At 39.3% G+C, this 16,157-nt stretch overlaps 2 protein-coding genes across 8 annotated transcripts; both read left to right on the forward strand.

The window, feature by feature from the left end:
* The first annotated feature begins 1,109 nt into the window (after positions 1–1,109).
* Positions 1,110–5,794, forward strand: LOC113007156 (hatching enzyme 1.2-like). 7 transcript variants are annotated; one of them, XM_026143619.2, is made up of 17 exons: positions 1,112–1,226; positions 1,303–1,341; positions 1,424–1,489; positions 1,933–1,983; positions 2,192–2,242; positions 2,352–2,399; positions 2,710–2,748; positions 2,945–2,995; positions 3,266–3,325; positions 3,436–3,495; positions 3,567–3,623; positions 3,988–4,034; positions 4,108–4,177; positions 4,253–4,367; positions 4,907–5,079; positions 5,480–5,561; positions 5,652–5,794. In XM_026143619.2, exons 1-17 carry the CDS (start codon positions 1,178–1,180, stop codon positions 5,782–5,784), a joined length of 1,191 nt encoding a protein of 396 aa, XP_025999404.2. In that variant the 5' UTR covers positions 1,112–1,177; the 3' UTR covers positions 5,785–5,794. The 7 variants fall into 7 exon arrangements, 6 of the variants coding, with proteins under 6 accessions (XP_025999404.2, XP_080146011.1, XP_080146010.1 ...); XR_013901879.1 differs by lacking the exon at positions 4,907–5,079 and having other exon boundaries at positions 1,110–1,226; XM_080289885.1 differs by lacking the exon at positions 3,266–3,325.
* A 1,340-nt stretch (positions 5,795–7,134) lies between these two features.
* On the forward strand, positions 7,135–14,836 carry ttll2 (tubulin tyrosine ligase-like family, member 2). The gene is made up of 4 exons (XM_026142944.2): positions 7,135–8,890; positions 10,646–10,880; positions 11,811–13,177; positions 13,403–14,836. The coding sequence occupies exons 2-4, from the start codon at positions 10,659–10,661 to the stop codon at positions 13,722–13,724; spliced, it is 1,911 nt and encodes a 636-aa protein (XP_025998729.1). The 5' UTR covers positions 7,135–8,890; positions 10,646–10,658; the 3' UTR covers positions 13,725–14,836.
* The last annotated feature ends 1,321 nt before the right edge of the window (positions 14,837–16,157 follow it).

Below are 16,157 nucleotides of genomic sequence, written 5' to 3' on the forward strand. Positions count from 1 at the left end.
ACAACATTTATTAGAGGATTCTACTGTGAGACATCCTTCAGTCTGATAGCGAACATAGCTGTGACTAAACTGCAGTTCAGGACCAAATTACATTAAATACAATTAAATAAGCTTCTCTAGGTTTTCATTTTGCGCCATCTTGTGGTCATGCTCGAGCAACGAAACTGGGAAAGGTGTCAGACTTACTTGTTTACAAAGTAATAAACTTTCAGTTTATTACATTTAATCTGTTATTTGTTAGTTTAGTATACCAGGCTGTGGGTACTGCCTCTGTCAGTAATAAGGCTATAAAATTAGCAATAATTCAGGCCTGTGATTTGGATGAAATTAACAGTGAAGATATAATGAAATCCAAAAAATATTCACCTTTGCAAAAATATCCAGATTACATTTGTTTGCAAGCTGGTTCAGGTCCCTGTGTTTGACAACCTTGGTTCAGAGCCAGCTAAGCAATCTGAGGTATTTACTGCTGTTATTGTTACAGCAACCTAACCTAGGCACATCGTTGCATTATGGGAGGAAGTGGAGAGACGCCACACAAACATGAAATACTTTAGCCAGTGTATTCATACCCAGGACCTTCTTGCTGTGAGCCAACAGTGCTAACCACGCCACCACTGCTGCACAGCAGTCATTTATTTAAAAGTACTTTCTCTTCCAGTATTCATTAAAAAAAAATTTAATTTAAGCAGTCATAGATCTCCAGAATATATATGAAGAAGAGTTGAAGAGGTATGAGGGTCCTTTAAAAGTAGTTCTTGTTTATTTGGATTTTATTGGACAGCAGATTTACAGGTGAGTCACAGGTGGACAAAAAGGTGAACACATATATTTTGCAACCACATTAGAGTCCCATGACCTCCACAAAGCAAGGGCATTAGAGAACAAATACATAATATGACACATTAAAAAAAGGCATGATATCCAGCTCAAATGCATAATAAATGACATTTTGCTGTCTCTCCCATAATCTCAATTCAAGATTGTTTGAGTGTTATATCGCCTCCTTGTGAAATGTCTCTTCCTACACTGCCAACCAAAAATAATGTAGCACCATCTAGTGGTTTAATTTTAGTTTGGACCGTTGTAATCAGTGGAAGTGATGACACCTGTGGAGACAGTAACATGTCTATATCAGAGAGACAACACCTGTTACAGCTTTTCTCTTTGCCAAAAGATGTCTTGCTGCATTATGTGGCTGCTGGCTGCCTTCTGCCTGTCAACAGGTACAGCCTAAAAACATATGTACTGCAAAGTATGGATTTTTAGCTTAATAGTGATAATGTTTTTGTGTGTATGTAGTTGGCAGTGTTCCCATCAGTCCCGCCGGTCCTTTCGCAGGTTGGTGCTCATTAAATTCATTTGCATGTTTGATTTGCATATGCTGCAACATATCAAATCTGAGGATTCTACATTTTTGTAGGTAATGTTTCTTTAAATGCCACTACCACGGGTGGGTATGAGAGCACCACTGCAGCGACTCCAAGAGGTAAGCTCCAGAGTTTGTTTGTTTTTTAATTCATAATCAATAACATTTCCAAATGTAGTTAAGATATTGAAAGTGTCACTTTCAGTTAGTGCCTATTTTTGTGTGGGTGTGGGGGTGTGTGTGGATTTCAGAGTGGATGCAGTGTGAGATGTGCAGCAGTTCCCCTTACTTGTGACATGATAGATTTTTGATGTGATGTTTGTTTTTAATTACGCCCACAATGCCACCAGCTCTGCTCCAGACTTGTGATCAGTTTATGCACTTGCACTGTTTTTAGATTTGCTAGAATACAATGATGACTTAAAGATTTTCTAACACTTGATACAATAGAAGTTTCTACAGACAGAATATTTTTTGCTTCATTTGTGTCATATGGTGAAAGTTCTTTACACCCTTAAAAATAAGTGGAAACATCATTGATATTAGCTGTATTTTTATTTCAGATTATGCCTTTTCTCTAAAACCCACCATGAATACCACCAGCTCTGCTCCAGGTTGGTGCTCACTGAATCACTCAGAATATTTTTCATTTGCTAGATCATGAATCCAGTCCACTTAACTGTCTCCAGGGTGGTTGTTGTGCATCTGGTATTATTTAGTGTGGACCACTGCATACAATGGCTGTCCAGTAACCCAGAATATTTGATTCTGGTATCGTTACGGTCATTTATATGAAATATATGTACTGGATTTTCATTTCAGTGGGTGCAACTCCTTTAAATGATGCTCTGAATGCCAGCAGTCTTGCTGAAGGTTGGTTCGGAATTATTTTAGAGTTATGTCTTTGGAAAGCCATTATTGTCCAATATATTTTGTACATGCTTAAAAGTGGAAATTGTCAATACTGGTCTTTGCCTTTCAGATCATATTTTTTTAGAAAACACTCTGAACGCTACGAGCTCTGTTCCAGGTTGGCATCTGGTTAATTCACTAGCACCCTTATACATTTGTTACTTTCTCTAATTAAGAAAATTGTTTTGGGAATTGTACCATTTCTATGGTTATGTATAACCAAAGAACAGATTTAGTATTTTGTTTCGTGCGCTTTATAAACACTGCTTCCATTTCGGTTGGCACAGCTCCTTTAAATGATGCCCTGAATGCAAGCAGTCTTGCTGAACGTTTGTGCTAATGTGTTTCTGTGGGTTATGTCATTGGAAAGTCATCAGTGTTAATATAACTCTGCCTGTTCAAAAAGCGAAACTTGATGTTTGTTTCAGACAATGCCATCACCTTCAATACCATCAGCTCTGCTCCAGGTTGGTGGTCACTGAGTGACTCAGATTATTTTCCATTGGTAGAATATGAATTCCATCATTATTCTTAACTCCCTTGTAAATCCCAGGATGGTTGGTGTGTGAAATTCTTTGATTATTATTATTTTTGTATTGTTACGGTCATTTATATGGAATCTGTACTGCACAATGTAAACCCTGGATGTGCTTTATATTTCAGGTGGTGCAACTCCTTTAAATTATGCTCTGAATATCACCAGTCTTGCTGAAGGTTGGTGCAAATAATTGCTTTGTCATTGGAAGGCCATTAGTGTTAGTTTACTGTGTACATGCTTAAAAATTGGAAAGATGGTCAATATTGGATGTTTGTTTCAGATTATCCCTTAAATTTGAATGACACCCACAATAATACAGACTCTGCTACAGTTTTGTGTTGGCTTGACTCACTTGCACTAGTCTACTGTTCTAAGATTAGACATTGACAGACAGCTCCTGCAGATTAATTGTATCCTTGATTTAAAAACATTGTGCGTACTTGTAGTTGGTTTAGTTGGTCCACGATTTTTAACTGATGCCCTGAATGCCACCAGTCCTGCTGCAGGTTGGTCATTATTTTTGTGGTTTACATCTTCACAATTAGTTTTTAGATTAGTATTTTGTACATGCTTAAAAGTGTAAACATGATGGACGTTGAATGCGTTTCTGTTTCAGACTACGCCACATCTTTCAATGACACCCACATTACTTCAAATACAACTGGCTCTGCTCCAGGTCTGTTTTCACAAGACTTCAGACTGTCAGGTTTTATGTTTGAGGTGTTCTAAATATGTGGCTGTCTGCAGGTGCTGCAGCTCCAGAACCTGAATCTTCAAAGAACAAGAGTGCAGAAACTTTGAAAGGTAAAACTTGAGCATAGCATGAGATTAGACTGGCCACAATCCTGGCAGATTAGCTAGTGTTAGCACTTATACACATCCTATTATAGACAGTATTTAAGATGCTTTAGCCAGCCCAGATGAGATAGTCAGATCCCATCAAGCACTATTTCAGTTAATCGATGTCCAATCAGCTGGCTCTGTTGTGGGATCTTTCTTATCTCGCTGCCTCTTGCCTTGCACATATGGCCATGGAACAGCCAATCACAAAATTGAGCCTTACTCCAGATGGAAAAACCAGCCTCTTGATTAGTGGACCACACTAAACCACTTAATTTTCATGTCCAATGACTACTTTTTCTGATTTTTAAATCCTGCACTTTGTCAGAGTTTGATCAAGACATGCCAGTCCAGGAGGGGGACATTCTAATTCCGGTAAGATGGAGGGGTTTTATATTTATTTATGTTTTGTGTGGTACTGCTGATTGCTGTATGTTTAAACTTGCAGGAGAGCAGAAATGCTGTACACACTCTGTGGCCGGATGCCACCACCTCTTACATCATCACTGATGAACTGGGTAGGTTGTTGTCCCTCAAATAGGACCAGATATTTGATTACTGAATGATAACGGATTTGGTTTTGACTCCAACAGTTTCCCGAGAGGCAGAAATTAAAGCTGCCTTTAAGATGATATCGGATGTCACATGTATTCGTTTTAAGAAACGAGACACCGAGTCGAGCTATTTGAAGCTTGTGACTGGCAATGGGTAAGAAGTCAACTATCTCTGGGTAGGTTCGTTATTTTTGTTAAAGATGAAGCAGTACAGGAAATTGCCATAACAAATTGTTTCCTTGGAAACAATTTGTTATGGCAAAGCAACAGTAAGGAAAATCAGAAACTTCCAGCATTTGCAGGCCTGCCCTTTGCCACTCCTGTTTTTATTACAGGTCTGTCTCTAAAGGCTTCAATCATTCAATCCCATTTTATACTGTGGTGGTTTCACTAGAGACTTGAACACTGGATACTAGAAAGGGATGGGGAAGAAAAGCTTTAATGAAAGATTAATAGATGGGGAAACGACATGCTTGGCAGCAAAAGGGAAAGCCCATAAAGTAGGCACTCATTAAAGCCTACCCAACAATTATTTAATCTTATTACTAGTTTGTGACACAAATTGAGGCCTGTTCCATTCAATTTGGTACATTTTGGCTTCAGCCTCCATTATCCATATATTCAGACATTAAGGGAGAATCTCAGGTCAGAACTGAGTGGTTGAACTCTAACATTTATTTATTTTGCACCTAGCTGTGCCTCATTCGTTGGTTGTCAAGGAGGAGCCCAGCGGCTCTTCTTTGCTTCAGAGTGCACCGTGGGGAACCTTTGCCATGAACTGCTCCATGCTCTGGGACTGTATCATGAACACACTCGTGAAGACCGGGATAAATATGTCACAGTCAACTGGCAGAATATTGTGGCAGGTACACAAGCTTGTTTGCTTTTTGCATTAGTTGTAATGCAGTTAAAAACAAGTTGTATCCAGATTGTTCACTCAGCCCAGTTCCTTTGGATGCAATTGAAGTCTTTGGTCAGTAAAAGTGAGACCTCTTGGTTTGTATAATGGAAAATATGCCCCCAGTGGTGTCGATGGAATGTAAAGTATGACTTTGTGCACATGAATGTTAAGATCCTCTCCTGCCAGCTCAGTCCCTCCTTGTCAAAGCCTTCATCTTCTTGAAACAAGAACTATAACTGTCTCTTGTAATGCACATCAAAAAAGGAACATTAACTTGAGTATGAAGAAATTACTTTGGCTATTATTGTGATACAGTAGGTGCATCATGTTCAACTATGCCATTTTGGATTTCTTTTTCCTTAAAGGTAAAGAAAATAACTTCAAGGTGAAGCATGGAAACACTCAAAACCTACCATATGATCTCGCGTCCATAATGCACTACGGGCGGTAAGTTGACGACTTCCTCATTTTATTTTCTAATTTTAAAGTACTTGAAACAGACTCCAGATAAGTTTACCCTCCCCCCTGGTCTTGCAGGGATTTCTTCAGTACAAATGGAAATCCAACTGTGTTGCCTAAGCAGAGTGGTGTGGAGATAGGTCAGAGGAAACATCTGAGCCAGCTGGACATAGAAAGATTGAATAAACTCTACAGCTGTGGTAAATTGTGAAACTAAACAATTGCGTGTTTCATTTTATAACCATTACATGTTGAATTGACAGTAAATGTGGCACAGACAAAAGCAACCCTGAAATTTCTTTCAGGTCTTATCTTAGGTCTGATACTGCAGTACCTCCTGCCTGACAGGAGTAGTTTGTCTTAACACTGTTGTTATTGTTACCCAGGCAAATCTTTGCATCATGGGAGGAAGTGGAGACACCACACAAATATGAAATCCTTCAGCTAGTGTATTCAACCCAACACCTTGCTGTGAGCCAACAGTGTTAATCACTACATCACTACGCTGCACAGCAGTCATTTTAAAATACTTTTCCAGTAATCATTCAAATATTCATTTAAGCAGTCATATCTCCAGAATACATATGAAGAGTTCGAGGTAGTTGTTTATTTGGATTTTACTGGACAGATTCACAGGTGATGGGGGGGAGAGAGAATACACATCTTTTGCAAGCACATTAGATTCCCATGACTTCCACATAGGAAGGGCATTAGAGAACAAATACATGACATAACATGTTTTCATTAAAAAAATAAAAAGACACTTTCACAAAAAATTCTATACCCAGCGTATTTTATAGATTGGTTCAGAAGGGTAAAGAAAACAAATCAATTATTAATCTCAGGAGTTTCCCCTTCAGCTCAAATGCATAATAAATGACATTTTGCTGTCTCTCCCATAATATCAGTTCAAGATTAAGTGTATGTCGCCTCCCTGTAAAATGTCTCTTCTATCACAGCCAAACAGGAATAATGTAGCGTCATCTTGTGGTTTAATTGTAATTTGCAACGCTGTAATCAGTGGAGGTGATGACACCTGTGGAGATGGTAACATGTATATATCTGAGAGACAAAAGCTTTTACAACTTTTCTTTCTCAAAAGATTCCTTGCTGCCTTCTGCGGCTGCTGGCTGCCTTCTGCATGTCAACAGGTACAGCATAAAAACATACGTTCTACAAAGTGTGGATTTTTAGCTGAATATTAATAATTAGTGATGGCCAAATGAAGCTTTCTGAAGCTTGTATTGAAAAAACGGTTCATTACTCGAAGCTTTTCAGCAGTCCTCTCTGGTGACATCTGCTGGCCAAAAATATGAAGAGCAGCTTGAATCCACAAAAGAGAACCAACTGCTTCATAATGATTGCTCACTCTGCTGAGTGGAATTCTGTCTGATATTGGGCTGCCGTTGTTGCTTTGAACGTGTATTTGTTGGTTTAAAAAAAAAAGTGGTTTATTTGTTTAATAAATAATTTTGACCAGTAAACTCTCCTTTTTTAAACATGCACCATTGTGTGGTCTTTCTTTGCTTATGTCTTCTTGATGTTGGTAAATACAATAATTGAAAAATACCACAGTACATATAATGTACAACACATTATGGAGTATGCTTCTGCTGTGAGGTCCTGCCTCCATGCAATTAACCGCTAGACGGGTGTATTTATAAATAATATATTAGGGACATTTTCCCAGACCTATTTCTGATCTGGGGGTAGAATTGATTGTGAAATGGAAAGGGAAAATGCTTATGAACTTGCAAATTAAAAACATGATGCATTTAAAGTAGCCCTTTCTCATTTTTATTTAAGAGTCTTTGTTCTAGTGTGCGATGGCCAAACCTGCTGATTTAAATTTAGCCATTTAAATCAGCTGTAATGGATCAAGAACACCTCTAAAACCTGCAGGACACCAGCCCTCGAGGCCTGGGTTTGGACACCACTGCTCTAGAGGTTATTTTTATTTATAATCAGTAACATTTAAAGTGTATTTATGTTTAAAGTTTAACTTTCAGTTGGTGTCCTTTTATTTATTTATTTTTTTCTAAAGATACTCATCAGGTTGGATGTTGGTGCAGACTACATGCATGTAGATTTCAGAGTGGATGCAGTGTGAAATGTGCAGCAATTCCCCTTATTGTAAGAGTTCTAATATGATATGATAGATTTTTGGACGTGTCTCTTTCAGATTATGCTTTTATTTTTCTTTTTAAAATTGCACCCACAATGCCACCAGCTCTGCTCCAGACTGGTGATCAGTTAATGCACTTGCACTATTTTTAGATTTGCTAGAACACAATGATGACTTAAAGAATTTCTAACACTTCTATTGTGATACAATAGAACCGTGAATACCACCAGCTCAGCTGCAGGTTGGTGTTCATTGAGTGACTTGGATTACTTTACATTAGTAGAATATGAATTCCTTTACTAATTTAATTTTCTTTACTCCTTTGTAAATCCCAGGATGGTTGGTATTGCAGCTCCTCTAAAACAAACGGCCAGAGCAGGCTAAATATCGGGATACTGACGCGCAGCAATAAACAAAAAAATGCACTTCTGAGCCATTTGTTCTGTTTATTCAACCATTACTGTCTTTTTCCTTAAAGGGAAAGAAAATAACCTCAAGGTGAAGCATGGAAACACTCAAAACCTAAAATATGATCCCAGCTCTATAATGCACTACCCGCTGTAAGTTGAAGTCATCCTTATTTCATGATTTCCAATTTTTTTTTAAGTACTTGAAACAGACTCTGGACCCCCACCCCATCTGTCTTGCAGGTCTCGCTTCAGTACAAATGGAAATCCAACTGTTGCCTAAGCAGAGTAGTCAAATTTATCTGTGTTGCAATAACTTTTGTTGCCACCATGGTCGTCTTCTTATGAACAACAGAAACACTACAGTAGCATCATGCCACATGCAAGAATCAAAAGATGAAATTTGTAAAAGCAGAAGGGGCAAACAAAAAAGTTTAGAGCGATTCAGGCTCAATATTGACATTTGAAAAGCTGTATATGATGATCAGTCATGACTCGACATCGAGTGATGGAGGTATTGTGGGGAAGTTTGTCCAGTCTGAAAAGGAGACTGTGTAATATGAACATAGACATCCAGTGCTGTATTCTAAATGTACTTCATATATCCACAACGATCAACAGTAGCAGGCTGAGAGTCTAGTTTGGTCTGTAGGAGGAGCTAAGAGAACAGGAAGCCTGTCGGTATTAAGCTGTGGGTAACGTGATCAGAGAAGAAAGACTTTTGCATCCTACCTTTCATTTATCTGTCAGGAAACAACGGCTTTTAAAGTCAACTCAGTTTAAAGGTAAGCTCAGTAAATTTGACATTTATATTCAATTTTCATCCATTAGTGCATTTTCTTTAAGCAGTGCAGATGAAGACTTTCTTGCATTTTGTCCTTTGCTGCAAACATTGTGAGGAAATATCCTTGCCACTGTTTTTGTTTTGTGTGAGAAGAAGCAATCATATGTTCAAATGTTTTTAAGAGGTTTTCAAAGTCTGGAATGCAGCATAGTCCCCCTTTTAAATAGGAGCCTATTGGTAAGCTGGCATACTGAAGCTCCAGTCTGATCCCTCTTTCTTGGCAGACGGTGGACAAAGTGTCGGTTTTGTTTGGGCGTCTCAGATTTAGCGTGTAAATGCTTTGGATTACACACAAGGTGCTGAGTGTCCAGCCAAGAGATAAACTGTTAAGTGGCAGCTCAACGTTGTTTGAAACCTTTGAACTGTAGTTGAATTTTGCCTAGAAGATACAAAAAGGATGTGGAAATTTTCCCACTCAAAATCTAGTAATTTTGCTCACAAACTCACTGGTGTGCCTGTGATCAACATGCCAAGCAAATGGATGCTTATATTTTGACGCAGATTTGAGTTGGCACATCTGGCAGCTCTGTGTAATCAAACCTGTTCGATATATATGCTCTTTTTTCCATGGTGCCATTTACTGTGATTAGGGTTCCTGGTCCATCAAAACACCCCCAAAGCATTAAGTTCCCACATGACAGTGGGGATGGTCTCCTTAAGGTGGAAGGCTTCTCATTTTTCACACTAAATGAAGGAAACATCATTGTGGACAAACAATTACATTTTTGTTTCATCTGACCATAACACAGAAGACCAGAAGTCGTCTTCTTTGTCCAGATGACCCTTTACAAAGGCCAGGCGGGCTTTTGTGTGCCTTATCTGGAGAAGTGGCGTCCTCCTTGGTCTGCATTCATGGAACCAAGCAGTGTCAGAGTCCGTTGGAGTGCCTGCCTAGAGACATTGTCACCAGCAGAGCACAGATTCACCAGGATGGCCTTGGTGGTGATTCATTTTCACCTCTCTCACTATCCTCCTCGCCAACACAGGTGTTATTTTTGGCTTCCAACCACGTCCTCTGCAATTTTCCACAGCGTGGAACACCTTGTATTTTTTAATAATACTTTGCACTGTAGCCACTGGAACTTGAAAACATTTAGATATGGCCTTGTAGCCCCTTCCTGACTTGTGAACAGCCACAATGCAAAGCCGCAGGTCCTCCCTGAGCTTCTTTGTCCCAGCCATGACTGTCCACAAGCCAACTGCAGAGAACTGCTCTTTTTCACCTGTTGAGCTGATTAAAACAGCTATTCCCAATTAATCAGGGTATTTAGGATGCTTTAGAACATCTTGGATTTTTTGGAATAATATAGAACTTTGGATTTTCCCAGAGACTGTGAAAGTTTGTAAAGGGTATGAATAATTTTGGACATGACACCTTTTGATCAAATGTAAATAAAACTTTCTGGAAAGCTTAAACTGTTAGTGTTTTAGGAAAACAGCTCTATTTTTTTTAGGTTCTCTTATGTTTTTGCGATGCATTTGGATGTTGGTTTTTTTTGGATGATATCCGTGCACGTTTTATGGTCTGCCAATATTTGATAAAGTGATGACTATTTCTCCTATATGGCACTTTATCATGCTAAATTTCCTTTTATATCACACCACATCCTCCAATTTTATAAATGCTAAAATGCTAATGTAAGGTTATTAAATTAAGTTACAATAAAATTCTGACGTTATTCTGTTGTATCTATAGTGGGTGATGCTGCATGGCTGCATCCTTGGTGTTCAGACTGCACGACAGAGGCCCCGAGCTGGTGAGGGAGGTGCTTCTGGAGCGAGGCTGGGAGGAGTATAATGAAGGAGAGCGTGAGGAGGAAGACTGGAACCTTTACTGGAGAGGCTCTTTATTTCAGACCTCACAATATCACAACCTGCTGCCGTGGCAACGCCTCAACCACCATCCTAAAACTGTTGGCATCACACGCAAGGTGCACGTCTACATAGATTTTTTTTTTTTTAACTTCATGTCATGACAGATGTATTACCAGAAAAAGAAACTGTTCATTTGAATCTCATTCCTACGTCGAGAAATGTAAACGACTCTCGTACAACAAAACTCAGCTCTTGAGCTGTTTAAAATTTTTTGTGTCAGTGCTTGAAATGTTGGAAAAGCACAAAGCATAACTTCTGGGATTCACACATCTGCAACCAGTTCAACTAACAAGCATGATTTTGGGCCAGGAAATTCAAACCTAGAACCTTCCTGCAGTGAGGGTCCGTGGTAATTACTCTACCACTGTGCCATCTGGGCAGGAATGCAAAATATTAAAGAAAAAAAATTGTAAATGGATGATTAGTAGACTCTGACTACTTGTACATACGCTCACTTCATCTGAAACTTCAACCAAGTGTAATAGTATGTACATGAGAACAACAAGGAAGAGCATAATAGGTCCGTTTGAAATGTACTTTTTGTCGTTACCCTCTGCTGATTAAACTTTTATCACCAGGGGTCAGCATTATACCAGTGTTTGAGTTTCAGACGTGCTGTTCTCTTTGATATTTCTTATTTTCCCTGCCCTTATTTCCTGAACAGGCTTCGTCTTTTCTGGTGGAAAATGCAATTAACAACATTCTTAATGACTTTCCTTGTTAAATACAGGTTGTATTGATTCACTTTCTCATGATCCTGTGGTGCAAAGTGGTAATCTACTGCCCTTTGACTTCAACTTCTGAAATATCTTCAGCACACCACATAAATGTTTGTGATATAAAGTCAGTGGTTGTCTCTTCACATTCTGTTGATAGTTTTAGTTAATTTGGGAAGATTTTACATCATTTTCAACAAAGTAATTTTTAAAAAGAAAACCTGAATTTATACCAAATGAATTATTTGCATTTCTTTCGGATTTCTTTAGGATTGCTTGGCACGCAACCTGAGGAGAATGAAAGCAACATTTGGTTCAGCTCTCTATGACTTCAGTCCCACCACTTTCATCCTCCCCAATGACTACACCTGCTTCCTGGCTGAGTACAACAGACTGCGTCTGGCCAGAGGAACATCGGTCTACTGGATAGTTAAGCCTGTGGATCTCTCCAGAGGCCGAGGGATCTTCATCTTCGAGGATATTAAAGACTTGGTTTATGATTGCTCTGTTGTCATTCAGAGGTACATTAGCAGCTCTCTGCTGATCTCCGGCTACAAGTTTGACTTGAGGATTTATGTGTGTGTGAAGAGCTTTCATCCACTGACTGTGTACATTCATCAAGAAGGCCTGGTGCGTTTTGCCACTGAGAAGTTCAACCTGTCATCTCTGCATAACCTGTATGCTCACCTCACTAACACCAGCATCAACAAGTTCGGTCCCTTCTACAAAACTGAAAAAGGAAGAGTGGGCCGGGGATGTAAGTGGACCATGAGCAAATTCAGACACTTTCTCCACAGTCAACAGATCAACGAGCTGCTTCTGTGGCAGAGGATCAACAACATCGTCACTCTGACGCTCCTCGCCATTGCTACATCAGTGCCCTCCTGTCCTAACTGTGTGGAGTTGTTTGGATTTGACATCCTCATAGATGCCAAGTTTAAGCCCTGGCTGCTGGAGGTCAACTACAGCCCTGCACTCACACTGGACTGCCAAGCTGATATTTCAGTGAAGAAAAAGCTAGTCAGTGATGTCATTGATATGATGAACTACACATCGACCGACAGCTTAAGAGACAGAGCTTATCGGAAACATAGGTACAAGCAACCTTGTTTTAAGGCGAACCACCCGTCTGAACCTGTGCTCTCAACGTTAAACCATCAGAAGAAAAAGAGAGGTAACAAGGGCTCACACACTCAAATTCTCCCTCTGCTAAAAACGTCTCATCAGCCTGAAAAGACAAAACGGGGTAAGCTTAAACAGCGTGACCTTGAAGCCAACTACCAAAGATGCCTTCCGCCTTTTGAATTATCGAAGATACGTGAAGCTAGATGCAGAATAATTAACACCAGTGCTATCAAACTCCACACCAACCAGACCCAAAACCCGATACTGGGCCAGGATTCAAGGACAAATGAGTCAGCGTTGAACAGACAGTCTCGTCAGCCTCTTGTATCGTACCTCATGAACAACGGGTCTCTTTACAGGTCTGATGTTACAAACCATGACAACTCTGAAACTGAAGCTGAGAGGCAGCGCTCAGGAGAGACAGACATTTCCTCTTTGACACCTGACACCCAGGAGAGTGAGGAAGCGTTCACACGGCCTGCTGCGTCCTGGAAGCTCCCAAACATTTACAGGTACTGTAAATTTGCAAAATGTCAAACGAAGAACAAATCGTTGGTTTTAAAAGTGGAAAGTTTGACCTATTACTATTGCTTAAATTACTTCTGACTTGGAATATTTTACAATTTTGGTGAAAATTGCATTTTTATGCCTTGAAATTCATAAAACTGAAGCCAGTTTGAGAACCTTTAAATTTTTTTAAAAAGGGATGACAATTGACTCTTTTCAAACGTTCACAGCACAAAGCCAGTTCGGATCACTGCGGAGAAAACCACAGGGAATGGACAAAATATTCCACCAGTGAAGGTTGGAGACTTCATAAGGACGTTTCCATTTAACAGGGCTACTCTGAAAGCCTCGCAGCACGAACTGGACATAAGGACAGTCCTACAGGAGATTCAGAGCCTAACTGGACAGTTGGTTTCAGGCAAAGGACACAAGATGAAGAGCAGGAGAGAAGAGAAGGTGACAGCAGATAAGGATGCTGATACTGACTTTGATTCGCTGTTGTGGGGACCAAAAGATCCTCCATTGATCAGCCAATTCTTCAAATCAACTTAACCTGTGGCATACTCTAGCTGGTGTAAATGAATACTCACTTATACTGCATGGTGCTTTTCTACTGTTTTCTTTAGGGTTGGAGGCTCTGATAGGCTGTTTTTTTCTGGGTTGGTTTGTTTATTTGACCTAACACATCATTAGTGAGGATCCTACAGCCCTTTGTGTAGCTTGCATCAGAACATATTTCATTTATATGTTAAATATGATCAAATTTGCTGGTAAATTGAGTTTCTTTATATGCTGTAGTCACGGGAACAAGATTAGCTTTTATGTTAGAACACACGACCCACACGAAAACCTGTGGTTGTTAAAGAAACTTTTAGACAAACGTATCTGTGATTGATTGTTTTTATGATTATAAAAAAGCGTTATTGGTTAGTAGTGGACTTTGACAGACTCACACGTGAACACATATTTTAATGGGCTGTGAGACAGTGACTCTTTTCTAATTAAAGTAGTTAATGTACACATTTTTGTCGTGTGGCTCTGAAATGTACTGTGGCTCTTTAAGTTGTTTGAAACTTTGAAAACATCTATTAGAAAGAGGGGATTTGCCATGAACTCTGCTGCTCTCACGCATCTGATCTGGTTCTGCACAAAACTGGTGAAAATGTGGACTTCAAAGTTGCCTGAAGGACAGGTATATAGCATTAAAGCTGAGTGGAACAGTGGTTAGCACTATTGCCTCACAGCAAGAAGGACCTGAGTTTGACTCTACCATAGGGCTGGGCCATGTCATACTGTTCACGATAATACCGGTATAATTTCATGCAACGATAAGAAAATGAAATATCACGATAGAATATGGGTAAAACGTGCATGCGCAGTGCCTTTGTTTTCATATGCACATGGCGAAAAAGGCACGGCGGCGTATTGTGTGTGTATAACCTCTTTTTAAGTTTTGTGGATATTATACATGGTTATGCTGAGGATATGTCGGCCAATTTCCACCGGAAATGCCTTTTGGTTAACTGTCAGCAAGGAATTTGCATTTGCACTGTTAAATTTTTATATAACTTTAATGCAAAAAACAGCTGCTTGTTTAAGTGAAAATACATTGATGGGTTCTTTTTTTTTTTTTTGCACTAATAAAATTGTGGAGTTGTGAAGTATTTTGTGTCAATTATATCGTCAGTTATATCGTTATCGCAAACTTTCAAATGTATATCGTGATAAATATTTTTGGTCATATCGCCCTGCTCTACTCAACCATCTGGCTGGGAACTTTCTGTGTAGAGTTTGCTTGTTGTCATAATAATGAGTTACAACTCAGTGCAAAGCTTCAAATATCAGAAGGAAACTGTATGTGTAGGTGATATTTCTCTGGTTTACGCTATAAAGCAGAAAACAATAAATGTTAAGGCCCAGATATGACCCACATCTGCCTTGACTCGCCACGTGACTAACAGTGTGTCTGGTTGCCACAGCTCCACCTTACATATGCTAGCTGTTACATGTGTGTCATGATCAGCTCTACACACAGACTGTATATAAAAGACAGATGCAGCCATCGTGAGGTCAATCACTGGGTTAGTTAAACCCCATTTATGAAGCCTTCGGCTGGGTTTTTCACAATCAACTAGGTTTGATTTTTGAATGCAAACATAATGGACACGGGAGGGGAGGATCTGATGTATTAGTTTGAAACGTTAGCTTAAATGTTAGTCAACTGACTTATTTACACTATGCTGCTGCAATTTAAAAAAAATTTTAAATCATGTTTTTATGCTCCATGTGAGGAACTAATGCACTTTGGGAAGTAAAAATCAAGTTTGTGCAGCGACTGAACTGACACAGGGAACATATCAGTTTGCACCACATGAACTTATAATGAGGTCAGTCAGTGCTTTGACATCATCTTTTGTCCTTTCACATAAATTATTGCCGGGGTGCTTAATAACCACTTAACAGTCCTTTATATACCTGGATAATTTGATACTGACAAGATTTGCACTGCAGACACAAAGGTGGACTCTAGAATTTCTGTACAATAGAAACAAGTTGTAAAGGGGGGGAAAAAACATTAAAACAAGCATATTCAGCAACGTGATACACACTTGGAATCTATTATTGCGTATCTCAGTCCATTTCCTGTCTTCCATGGCATGTTAGGCATACTTACTCAAATAATAAATGCTTAATATATTTCTGAGATGTAAAATTGTCTTTCCAGTAAATCTCTCTTTATCAGAGAAAGTGGCATCAGCAGAGGGCAGCGTGGAGAATAGTCATAATAACACAAGTGAGTCCTTCTCTGTCTCTGTAGAGTACATGAATGTCTGAAAGGCACCAGGAAAACAGTACCACAGAAGCCACAATGTCATTTGTTCAGTTAATAGCTGGTTAAGAAAAAAGTGACCTCAAAGCACAGCTTGTCTGAGTGGCTATCTACTGTTTTGGTGTTGAGTTTTAGGGTTTGCAATGCCAGGAATA

Source organism: Astatotilapia calliptera, chromosome 15 (assembly GCF_964374335.1).
Source record: "Astatotilapia calliptera chromosome 15, fAstCal68.1, whole genome shotgun sequence".
NCBI classification, from domain to species: Eukaryota; Metazoa; Chordata; class Actinopteri; order Cichliformes; family Cichlidae; genus Astatotilapia; species Astatotilapia calliptera.